Here is a 13,003-nt window from a genome sequence, read left to right on the forward strand (position 1 = left end):
TCAGCCATTTTAATTTCTGACCAATCAGGGGCAGCTTTAAAGTCTAAATGGATTTGAAGTTACAAGGCCCGTAACACTCACTAAAATAAAAAACCTGCAGTCTAATGTATTTTATGTGATAGCGGCTGAACATGGTCTTGAGCCTCCACAGGTGATCTTGTTTTGTCTAATGGGTTAACATTTTAGACATTTGGGTAGGGACAGCACAGTAAGCTACATGACAGGTGCTATATGTCAGGCCTGCTGAGCCAGTTTGGTTTGTTTATGGATGCCTTGTGGCAGGGTGAGTGCAGTTTTCTTGGCTGTTCCTGTGAGTCACTCCGCCTAGCTTGCAACCGCCTTTCCCTGAAGAGAAAAATGTTTAAGTGCGTAATTGGATCCCTGTGATCCACCCAATTGTTTTTTTTATGGTGTCAGCAGATGTGCAAACTTTTTTTTTTTTCTGTCCTTTGGTGTCACTTTTGATATTCCTCTTTTAGGCTCCTTAGGCAGGTGTCTGCAGAAGCAGCAGTGTCCTGAAATCTTGTGCAGCTTAGTTATGACAAATTTGCCTTTCGTTGGTGGCTAAAGCATTTTGGTCAAATTTTTTATTTATTTTTTTTTTAGCAATATACTTATGGGCTATGACTGTGCGTTGATTCTGCATGATCTTGCATGCCACGTCCTGCTTATGTCACCTGCACTATAGTTTTAGAGGGAGACCAGAGGTTTAGCTTCAAGCTCCTGGGCCCAATGCAAAATGTGTTTCCGAGCCTGCCATATATAATATTGCCATCTTATGTGTCGAATCTTTGGTGCCTTGAGGGAGGCAATAAACTAAGTTCAGCTTCCGGCAGTCCAGAAATGTATCTGATCTGCTCAATGTTTCTCCTTTGCTGTTCACGGTTAGCTCATTGTGTTGTGATGTCCTATGTGATGTCATTGGGTAATTGCCGGAACTTTTCTATAATCTGAATTATTAAATTTTAACTTGGAGGGTTTCTAATCGTAACAAAATCTTTGCATGTATGGGAATATAAAATTAATAACCTGATCTTGAGTAAATATCAAATAGTTCATGGACTGGATTAAAATCTCTTTTTACGTCTGTGTAAATCCTAGGGGTTCTCATAGTATGTATGTATTCGCACTATGCAATGTTTTTCAGCAATTTGATCTTGGGAATGGATGGTGAGGACCATGATTGATGATCATCAGAACGTCTACAGAAAATGGTGAACACCACTAATAGATGTAATATCCTAGGTGTGAAGTGCCACACACTACCTCCCTGTCTTGGGAAGCTGCAGTAGGTGGCCATACACATGGGGTGTTAGAAGGATGCTTTGACTACCGGGATGTATGAATACTCGTACTGATGGCCTTCATTGTTATGTATTGCACACGTGGTGTCTAACGAAGACCTTCTGGATCGCTGGAGGGGAAGTTATTTGCATTTGAGTGCTGTCCATCAGTGGCTCGATCCCGTTATGGATGGCCTCATGTAAGGGGGGGGGGGGGTTAGACCCGATCTGGCCCTTCTTTGGTACAGATCTAGAAGTTCTGATTGATTTGCCACATGCTGCCAGTGCATGCGGAGTAGTGGTTTTGCAACAGCTGGAAAGCTACAAGTTGACTGACAGAAGGAGCAACTGTCTTATGCTGGACCCAAACAGAAGTGAAAACTTCTATGTGTAGGGGCCTCCCAACTCTCCAGTGATGGCAAATGTTGGAGGGGGGTGGTGGTAAAAAGGGATTGGCATGTGGGATTTCAGCAGGTTTCCTGCAGTGAATTATTAAACCTGCACGCTTGGCCAAGCGAAGTTCGTAGAAATGGCTGTCGGCCAATCATTATTTCATGTGTGCCCACCTTTATACTGTAGTGGGGGATCCTTTTGAAAAAACGTGGCACTCCTGTTTGGGTGATACTTTTGCCAACGATACACCTACATGCTGAAGGGAGCAGTCAGTGACTATTACATGTGAAGGTGCATGTCTCCCAGCCAAGATTAACATCTAAGCTGCCTGATGATGAAAGCAGGGGAAAACAAACCTGTCTGTCTGCATCATTGCACAATAAATGTCCTGAAAACTCCAATTGATGCGTTTGACTTGTACAAGCAGCGACCAGCTATTTAGTGGTAGTAATAATAGGAAGGGCTTGGTCTCTGTACATGCTAATGAGTGCTGCAGAGAACATGTCCTGGGCGCTTCACCCCTCCAGATCTTCTCCTTACCTTCCTGATTGAGAATAACAAACTAAATTTAAAGTAGGACAAATACTGAAGAACTAATAAAAAAAAAAAAAATTATAACTTCCATTCCTGGTAGGTTACGCATCATAATTGCCGTTCTATGAATGTTGCGCTTTAGATGCTGATATACATGTTTTTTGATTGAAAAATGCTTTATTGGCAATCGTCATCATACAAACATTACTGCGATGCAGCGCAAGCCATGAAGCAGTAAATAATAAATAAGTCGCCAAACTTAAAGGGGATGTGTTGCCAGCAAAACATGTTTTTTTTTTTTTGTTTTTATTTTTTAATTAAACATTTAGTGTGTAGGTGATTAAACATTGTTCAAATTTTTTTTATTTTTTTCACGAGTCAGGAAATATTATAAATTAGATTCTAATTTATAATATTTCCCATTGCTGGTCACTAGATGGAGCTATTCCCAAAATTGCAGCATTGCATGTGGTAAAGCAACCACATTGCTTTTTGCTGCAAAATTGGGAAAAAAGCACTCGCTCTAGTGAGCTCTGAGAATCCCCCCCTCCTTTATCCTGGCTAGTGCCGGGATAAACGAGGGGATTGAACGGTCTAACCTCCTACACTGTGTGTCGCCATTTTTTGAGCTAACACAGTGTAGTAGGTTTACATACAGTAGTAAACACACACAAACATACATAGAAATCTCTTACCTGCTCCTGCCGCCGCGGCTCCCTCCGGCCCGTCCGCTCCGTCTGCTGCCGCTGGTCCAAGTGCACAAGTCCGGAAGCCGCGACCGGAAGTAGTAATATTACTGTCCGGCCGCGACTTCCGGTCCACAGGAAAATGGCGCCGGACGGCGCACATTTCAAATTGGACTGTGTGGGAGCGGCGCATGCGCAGTTCCCACACAGACTGCGTACACAGAAGTGGATGGGACGGGACCCGTTCGCAGTCCCTATGGGACTGTGGCTTCCGTATTCCATGTCTGTATGTGTCGTTAATCGACACATACAGAAATGGAAAAAAAAATGGCAGCCCCCATAGGGAAGAAAAAGTGAAAAAATTGAAAAAAGTAACACACAAACACACAAATAAATAAAAACGTTTTTAATAAAACACTAACATTAAACTGACATGAAAAAAAAATTTGTGGTGACACTGTTCCTTTAACATGACAGTGTTACACACAATACAGGCAAACCTATGCTATACATCACACCACATGCTACACTAACATTCTTGCTTTAATTGTTTGATTTAGTGAATGCATTACAGACAAGTGATGGGGAGGGAAAGAGGGGATAGGGAGGGGGGGGGGGGCGTAGAATCACAGGCCCGAAGCTTTATTGAAAGACGTGTGTGTGTGTGTGTGTGTCTCAGGCCTCCTGGATTGCTCCATCCGTGTTAATCTCCGGAAATAGTCCATAAAGTACTGAGCGGTACGACAGTCGGTTCCTGGGAACGGAGTCCTTGAGTTCGTGTTCCAAGGCTTTCAACAGACACTGTGCAAAGGGGCACTGCCAGAAAATGTCCTTGTGCCCGTTGGTCAACCTGCCAGATGACCCGTTAGTCCAAACCCTCTCTAACGTGTCGGCATGAAGCTCTGGAACAGACTGGCAGGTCCTTTGCGCTGATGTGCTTGTGGATCGTCTTTGGTTTCCACAAGTCTGGCTTAAGACCCTCCAGTTGATGCCCCCTCACAAACCAGACAAACCTCTCCATAGAACCCGGGAGCGTGCCAGTTGTAAGGGAAGAAGCTGTCCCACTTGTCCCAGCCAAAACCTCGCCAGAGGGGGAAGGAGGAAGTAGCGGGACTTGGCCTTGCCCACAGAGCTGTTTGCTGTCCTTTAGAGTCCTACGAACACAGTCGCATACAAAAGCGATCCGCAGCAGAGTGGGGATGTTGGGTATACCCTTCCTCAGTTTGCGGGGCTCCTTGTACATAACAGTCCGCTTTACTCTGTCCATTTTCGAACCCCAGATGAAGCGAAACACAGTACTGGTAATGGCCCTGGAGACAGTGGCAAGAGGGGGCCATGCCGATGCAGTGTATTGTAGCACAGGCAAGACTTTGTTACGCTGGACCAGTGCCTTGCCATCAATAGTGAGTTGTCTAAGGCTCCACAGTCCGATCCTTTGGTTGACTTTGGCCAAGGGTTGTTCCCACGACTTTAGGGCTGCACCTGCCTTCCTGAACCAGACTCCCAGAATTTTGATGAAGTCTGGCTTGATGGGAAGGGGGCAGAAGGCAGGTACCATTTTCCGAAGAGCATATCTTCTGACTTCCTGCAGTTGACTTTTGCCCCTGAAGTGCGTCCGAACTCCTCGCAGGTCTGGACGAGTGCAGTCACCTAACTCTGGTCAGCGCAGAAGACAATCGCATCATCCATGTACAGCGAGCACTTGACCTCGAAGTGTCCTGGACCTGGTGCGGTGATCCCTCTGATCTCTCTATTCTGCCGGATGATACAGGTAGCAGATACAAATCCGTCATCTATGCCTGTATTTAAAGTTTTTTTTCCGAGTTATTAATCCCCATCGTTCCAGCGCCGCCGCTGCGTATTGACATAGCTGCAGCGATTACTTGCTCGTATACCCACATGATCGCTGCAGGGAAGCACTGGCCTCCGCCATCCTGGGCCGCTGAGACAAGTGATGGGCTGCAGCGATCATGTGGGTATAAAAGCACATCATCGTTGCAGCTATGTTAATACACAGCGGCGGTGCTGGAATGACACGGGTCTGTGAGGCACACAATGGGCTTTGTTTTTTGTTTGCATCCTTCGTACATTGGCAAATTTTTTTAAATAATTTGGAAAACCACTTTTAAGATCATGTAGTAGGTTTACCTGCAGTCCTATGTAAAACCACTCAACTATTTATCAACACGTGTGTCAAATGCCAAAAGCAAGCTTTTCTACATTTGTGGAATTAGGTTTGCATGGCAACTCTAGTTTACACAACCCATCTGGATTTTCCCTAGTGTTCTGCCAGTTTTTTTGACCGCAAGAATAGCGAAATCTGCTGCCCTGTTTTTGTCAAAAATACTGGAACACTGACAGACCCCATTATATGTCAACGGAATCAGTCATTGGTCAGTTCGAGAAATTATCTGGCACAGCTCTATAATACATAAGCCATAATGCTGGTGTGAAGAGCCTTACCAATTTGCACACTACATGCAGAAGTAATTCATGGTGGTTAAAGTTGTGCCTGAGGGGCCCCTCTGCCAAATAAGACTTCTAAATGGCACATGGTAGGTTTGGGGCCTCAAAGCTTCAAGTTACTGCTCTGGGTCTATATAATCACCTCTATATAGTAACTGTGCTGTGATGCCTCTATTTTTGAACTTTGTTTGGTTGCATTTATTTTTTATGCCCTATTTACACTTTTGCTGCAAATTGTTAATTCTGCCTTCCATCCGCTTAATTTAACCCATCACTGATCACACAATAAGTTATTGCTGCAATTGCCCCCGTGTTCTCCTTAACAATATCTTCAGACTTGGGTCTTGAAAAACAAGACCTGCAGGTGCCTCATGGAGCATCAGAAGTGGACACAATGGGAGACATCATAGTGACGCTGATATCCACACCGTACAGTAAGTAACGGTCTACGTTACCTTTATGCAGAACTATTGGGGTATGTTCACAAGTGGCAGCAGGACAAGGGCTCTAGGAGATATAAAGATACCATGTCTGTATTACACCTGCTAATATATGCTCCAGAGTTATCGGCTATTTGCTCAAAATGTCAGATGCCCACATTTAGGGGAACTCTAGCTGTTAAGCCTTTTTATTTTTATTTCCCCCTAGAACCTAAAATATTTTGAAAAATTGTATAGAAATTGAGGTAGTCTGCTTTGTACAATTTCTGTTAGAGTTCCTCTTTCAATCAGATTAATTGTTCGGACCCCCAGCAATTGATCTGGATAGCACGTGTTTAATTTCCCTGCGGCGCCACCACAGGAGAAATCCAGCATTACATGGTTCTTATTGAAGTCATTGGGCTGTCCATGGTCATGCATTCTAAATTCTACCAAGTTTCTTGGTTACATATGCAAGAACTGATATTTCTGGAACTCATAATATTTTATTTTTTTTATACATTTTAGTTCACAAGTTTTCAGACCCTGAAAGAGTTAACTACAAATTTGAGTCTGGTACTTGGTAAGTCGTCCTGATTTTTTAATTTTTTTTATATTATTCGTATCATTTTTTATTTATTCCATCGACCTTTTTTTTTTTTTTTTCCCCAAAACATTTTATACTGTAGTGAAACTAATAATCATCTTTTAGGTAGCATTCATTTGGGATTATATTATGGCAGTTCCTAATCTCACTACTCGGATTTAAAAAAATCTCCTTTTTTAGTGATGCACGGTTGCCTGGAGTAAACTTCTGCTTCTGAATTTAAACCCATAGGGCCTTAATCTAAGAGTAAAACTGGCCTTGTAGCCCATAGCAACAGCTTCATAAACTTCTACGGAGAATTGAAGGTTGCGCTGTGACTGGTTGCAATGGGCAACAAGGCAAGTTTTTCTCTCACTCTTTTGAAATTTAAGTCCCGCTCTTGTTTCGAAAATAAATTAACGCTTTATTTTTTATTTTTTGCAGCAGCAAACTGGAGATGATTGATGATAACGCCATTATCAGAGCCAGAGGTTTACCATGGCAGTCATCGGACCAGGACATTGCCCGTTTCTTTAAGGGCTTAAATATCGCAAAGTACGTTTCTCCCCTCTTAACGTCCCCCATTACGTCTGTCCTAAATTCCCTTATTTTTTATGCTGTGTATGTGATTTAGTTATTGTGTGTTTTTGTTTTTCCCAGTTGGGAAATTTCCATATCTTAAAGGGGTGGTTTGTATACACCCTGCGTTACATAAGGTAAGATTAGTGCAGGTTACAAGGCAGGTTATGGTCTTTGCTAAACAAAATGCCTTACTGGTTTTTCAGCGGCGTGTGTGCGATTTCCACCCCCCCCCCCTTTCCACTTTCTGGTCGCTGTTTAGTATGGTTTTAAATTCTTGTTCTTTTTGGCGTAATTTTGTTGACAGTACTATGATCTACTTGATCTCTGCATGTAATAACTTTTTTTTAGTTTGCTGTGAACTTATTTTTGCTGGTTGGAACTTTTTTAATTTAGAGGGTTGCCTATTTCCCTTAATGACTATGTGAACTGTGGTCTTCAAATTGAGCTCATTGTTCCACATTCTCATCCACTTGTGATATGGGTTACTATTTGCACGGTTCAGGGGTGATCCTTGTAACCAATATGTGTCCAATGTATAATTCTTGTGTAATGCACATACAGGGGTGGAGCTGCCCTCTGTCTAAATGCCCAGGGAAGAAGAAATGGCGAAGCGTTGGTCCGATTCGTCAGTGAAGAGCATCGTGATTTGGCCCTGCAGAGACACAAGCATCACATGGGCAATAGATACATTGAGGTTTGCTTCTGGATATTTTTATTTTTTATTTTTTTCCTCTAGAAATAAAAACACAATTTTTTACTATTTTCTTCACACTTCCTTAGGTTTACAAAGCAACTGGAGAAGATTTCTTAAAAATAGCTGGAGGTAAATATTTGCATAAAAAAATCCTTCTGTTCAGTTTTTGGGCGCACATTCAACAATAGCAAATACTTTGATTCTAAATAAAGATCTTCATTTTCTTTAGGTACATCCAATGAAGTTGCTCAGTTTTTGTCTAAAGAAAACCAGGTGATTGTACGCATGAGGGGGCTGCCATTTACCGCCACTGCCGAAGAAGTGCTGACGTTCTTTGGCCAACACTGCCCCGTAACTGGAGGCAAGGAAGGAATTTTGTTTGTTACTTACCCTGACGGCAGGCCGACAGGTGACGCATTTGTGTTATTTGCCTGTGAGGAATATGCACAGAATGCATTGAAGAAGCACAAGGACTTGCTGGGCAAGCGATATATTGAGCTGTTTAGGAGCACCGCAGCGGAGGTGCAGCAGGTTTGTTGGCTCTCATTTCGGTTTGATGTATTGCATTCTGTCAAGTGTTAATTGTTAAAATTTGAAACCTATTGGGTCGATATAGCTTTACTTGTGCTATATCGACCCAATAGAGCATGTATTTAAAATGTGAGCTGAGGCCTTGATGATCCAAGTTGGAGTGAATAGGTTGAAGTTCATGAAACTTGAGAGCCCTAAATTAGAGAATCGGGAACCTATTTTTGTGTGTGCACCCATTAATTCCTGTTATGGCATCTTATAGTTGTCCTAAATCATGGGCTCTGCCTGGTGTGAAAGGTACCAGTCACAAGACACCAAACACTGTCAATATCATCCTGATCTGCTGCCCGCAGCCAAATTGAATTATGCCTGGTTCCCAATAGACCAACCTACACAGTGCTGTACGACTGTTGGAAATGGGGATGCATCTTAATCCAGCAAAAAACATATTACGCTGTGTTTGACACCTTTTACGCCCTCCACCCCAACCCAAGAATTGTTTTCGAGAGTAAAAATAAATAAATAACGTTCTATAATTTGATACATTGAAACAATGATCCAGGCAGCTAGGATCCTGACTGACTGCTACAAAAATAAAATATTATGCAATCTTGTTTCACTATGATTTTCAAGCAGATGTGTCAGCGGTCTATGTATCTGCTTTCGTTTTTAGAGTTAATGAGTAAAAATGTAGCACTAAATCCATTTTATTTCTCTGCAGGTTCTCAACAGATACTCGTCTACACCTCTTATCCCACTCCCAACACCCCCGATCATCCCTATACTACCTCAGCCGTTCATGCCTCCAGTTAACGTCAGAGACTGTATACGTCTTCGAGGGCTTCCATATGCTGCCACTATTGAGGACATTTTGGAGTTTTTGGGTGAATTCTCTGCTGATATCCGGACACATGGAGTACACATGGTTCTCAACCACCAGGTATGTTTTGTGAAACTCAATTACAAACTTTATAAATTAATTTCTTACTGTTCTGGAAAGAGACAAATGTTAATGCAAGTACAGCTCTACATATCTTGTGAGAAGCCATGGGGATGTTTCAGAAGATATTGTCGTTTGAGGGTCTATAGGCTAAGATCTCTCCCACCACCACGAATTGTCATATGTTTCCCTGGCAGTGCAAAGGAAGTGTAAAACATTGGGTCCATTAACCCAGTAATTTTAGGGAGGACGTCCAAGCTTATACCTGCAGTCAAGATCTCCCAATATGTCAATGAGTAGAAAGAGTACCTTTAAGTGAATGGGAGTTCTACACTGTTGTGCGTTGAAATTGATGATAAGACTTTGTGCAGTGGGCTCCCTCTAGTGGAGGCTGCAGGATGCCAGAATGTGATTTCTTAAGTCTGTCTATGCAGGGGATTTGGAGCTCTGAATCAGAAAAACAGAACTCAAGCCACTATAAAGATATTCATTATATAAATTCACACAGAATTTTGGCCCTAAAAACGAAACGATGGTGCAGGTTCTACAGTGACCTCTTTTGGAGTTGCTGTAGCAAAGACTTGAGATCTTCAGTTTTAAGAATTTAACGAACAGCTGAATTTAGACTACATTAAACCCTTTGCTGCATGATTAAATGGGTATTCCCCCCCCCCCCCTCTGCTTCGATCATGTCACTTGGCTTCCCAGTGCCCCGACTAGGGTAGCTCTCTGCAGTCAGCCCTGATGACCCAGAAAACTCCAGAGCGGTCTATCCAGTATGCCTGCCGTTAGGGCACATTGTGTCATAGCACACAGGAGTATGCTAATACATTAGAAGTATAAAATAAAGTTACTAAAAAGTTATTCCTTCATGGGGGGGGGTGTAACTAAAAAGGCCTTACTTGGTAGAGAATATTTTTTTGCCCATGTATTACATAAGAACAAAAACCTACACCTGTATCTGCATGACTGTAATAACCTAAAGAACTAACTGATTATTTAGCATAAAATGCGACCGGTATAAAAAAAATAAGCAAGGCCAAAGGCTTTATTTCTATATTCTGTTCAATCATTTTTATTAATTTTCACAGAAAGAGTAGATGCACAATATACATGTCGCAGCATGTTGAATATATATAGAATAATTACAGCATCTTATTCATCGTAACAGCTTTGTGTCGGTAAAATAGTATAACATTACAACAATATAACAAAACAACAACAACGCTAGCAGCTTGTATATCTTCAAAAGGTTTCTTATGAAGAAGAATGATAATAATAATATGGTGTTAGTTGCTTGTGTAAGAGCTATATTTGGTGGCATAGAGGGCTGGTTATCCAGCAATTCCAGACGTTGGAGAATTTAGGGAAACTAAGATTGCCATATGCAATTATTCTTTCATATGCATAAGAAGAATTGATTAGTAACAACAATTCAGCCCGAGAGGGTGTATCAGCACTCTTCCAATGCCTAGTTACAACTAGCTTTGCCATAGCCAATATTTTACATGACAGTATTCTATATTTCGGAGGGATGTCTTCCATATGTAAGAACAGTAGAGCTAAATGAGGGGATACAGGAATCCGTGTTCCAAACAAGGACTCTAATAAAGTAAATACCTCTTTCCAATAGCTTAGTATTACTGGACATTCCCATAATACGTGTAATAGCGTGCCTCTATTGCCACATCTCCTCCAGCATGTTTCTGAGACATCTGGGAACATTATATGTAATTTATCCGGGGTGTAGTACCATTGTAGATGGGTTTTCAAAGCCGCTTCTACATGGGAGCTACATTGCAACGAACTGTGGATCTGGTTATATGCTTTCCTCCATGCTTCCTCCCCAAATTATTTACCCAACATCCGCTCCCATAATAGAACATTATGAGTTTTACGAAAGTCAGTGTGACCCGACAGTGTATCATAAACCCCTTTAAGTATCTTAGTAGGTTTGGCCAGCAAGCTAAAAAGTTTTGCATTACAGACAGGGTGGAAATTTTTTAAGGTTGATATAAAGTGTCTGACCTGTAGATATTTATAAAAATCGCTTCTTGGAAGGGAGTATGTGAGCTTTAAATATTCAAAGGAGCTCAATACATCATTACAGTACAACTGCGAAATTCGGGTGATTCCCCCCAACTTCCATTTGTTTAAATTTAAATGAGGAATGGCCAATTCCAACACTTCTAAAGGAACTTGCGAGTTGGTAAGAGGCGTACGATTAGTGGAGTGTTGTTGTATATAGGACCAAAACCCTAGGGCTGCTTTAGTAAATGGGGATACGTGTGATGGCGTGGCTATGTTCCAAAACTCGAGAAACATGAGGGCTTTCAAGCTAGAAGGATATACATATGTTTCTATTTGAACCTAAGGCACTGAGAGATTGGCCGCCCATCCCGGACTGAAAAGTGCCACCAAAGTGGAAGAATAATAGGCATAAATATCTGGTATACCCAATCCCCCTGATCTTCGATCTCTGGTCAAAATATGTGTTGCAACACGTGGCTTGCGATAAGACCAAATAAATTTCAGGATAGCTTGTTGGATACATTTGAAGAAAGATTTTGGTACGGCTATTGGGACCGTTCTAAACAGGTATAACAGTTTAGGTAATAATAACATTTTGAAGGCTGCAACCCTGCCTATCCAAGACACTTCAAATTTATGTAATCTAGCCATTTCAACCTGGATTGTTTGTAAAAGGGGCTCATAATTAGATCTGTATAACGACTTGTGGGATTTTGTGAGTTATACCCAGGTATGTGATACCTTTTGTCTCTCCAGTCAAATGGATATCTATACTTAAGGAAATGGCGTACAGAGGGAGAAATGTTCAGTGGTAATATTTGAGACTTCTGGGTATTTAATTTGTATAGTGAGACTTGCCCAAATTTCTGAATACAATCTAAGGTGGCTTCTAAAGAATCCTCTGGGGAGGCTAAGGAGAGTATAATGTCATCTGCATATAAGGAGATTGTATGAATTTGATTGTCAATACATATACCATGAATATTTGTGTGTGTTCGTAGAATGTGAGCTAGGGGTATTTATTTCTATATTTAATCTGCAAAAATAAATTACGTAAATAACTAATTTAATTGTATCCCCCAAACTGCGCAGGAAAAGATACAATTTCTCCTGAATAAAAAAAGTTCTGGCTGTTTGAAAGGCAGAGAGGCAAAAAAATAATAATGAAGCTGGTTATTAAGGGCTTTTCATTATGGGGTCAATTCTAGTGTGACCACACATTGAGTGCTCCGCCAGGCCTGTCCCCGTGACTGAGAGGACGCAGTTTGACTAATGAGATATGGCGACAATCCTTGTAATACTGCGTTAATCGCAAATTTACAGATTATATCATAGACTATATGCAGTGTAAATATTATATTCTGCTGTCCGTGTAACCGGATATGTGCTGGATTATCGTATATTCTGCATTATTGGATGGCCATGGAACTTTTTATAGGGGTCCTTTTGAAATAACATGTTAACACAATCTAAGTCTGGATTATCGGAAAGCTTTAATAAAAGGAAAAATACAATAGGCTAGACCTGTGGATGTCAAATTTATGTGAAGTATAAGCGTGTCTCTGGTTACAATGTCAAGTGAGGATTTCAGTGTGGTATTAATGGAGATGAACGTTGCTGCATTATGGCGTATATTGTACACATGGCGGCAGTCTGCACTCCTATACAGGGAGCAGGGACTCGCCGCATTCACTATGTAATGATATAACTTATCCAAGGTCACCAAGCAAACACCAGACTATTAGCATGGGGCAGCTCCCATTTATTTAGTGACAAGCACTTTAATGATTGCTTCCGCAAACTCCCATATTTAACACTTACCTTTCTGCAGTGCCATTGGGTTGTAGTTTCATCAGTG

At 41.5% G+C, this 13,003-nt stretch overlaps 1 protein-coding gene across 3 annotated transcripts in view; it reads left to right on the forward strand.

Annotated features, from left to right (window-relative positions):
* Positions 1-13,003, forward strand: part of ESRP1 (epithelial splicing regulatory protein 1) — a 59,421-nt gene that overhangs the window by 34,560 nt on the left and 11,858 nt on the right. For all 3 annotated transcript variants that reach the window (XM_075825922.1, XM_075825923.1, XM_075825924.1), the window contains exons 5-11: positions 5,698-5,796; positions 6,310-6,364; positions 6,812-6,922; positions 7,511-7,643; positions 7,730-7,772; positions 7,873-8,174; positions 8,896-9,114. In XM_075825922.1, the coding sequence (XP_075682037.1) occupies positions 5,698-5,796; positions 6,310-6,364; positions 6,812-6,922; positions 7,511-7,643; positions 7,730-7,772; positions 7,873-8,174; positions 8,896-9,114 (962 nt within the window). The remainder of the gene's footprint in view (positions 1-5,697; positions 5,797-6,309; positions 6,365-6,811; positions 6,923-7,510; positions 7,644-7,729; positions 7,773-7,872; positions 8,175-8,895; positions 9,115-13,003) is intronic.

This window comes from Rhinoderma darwinii, chromosome 5 (genome assembly GCF_050947455.1).
Source record: "Rhinoderma darwinii isolate aRhiDar2 chromosome 5, aRhiDar2.hap1, whole genome shotgun sequence".
In the NCBI taxonomy this organism is placed as follows: Eukaryota; Metazoa; Chordata; class Amphibia; order Anura; family Rhinodermatidae; genus Rhinoderma; species Rhinoderma darwinii.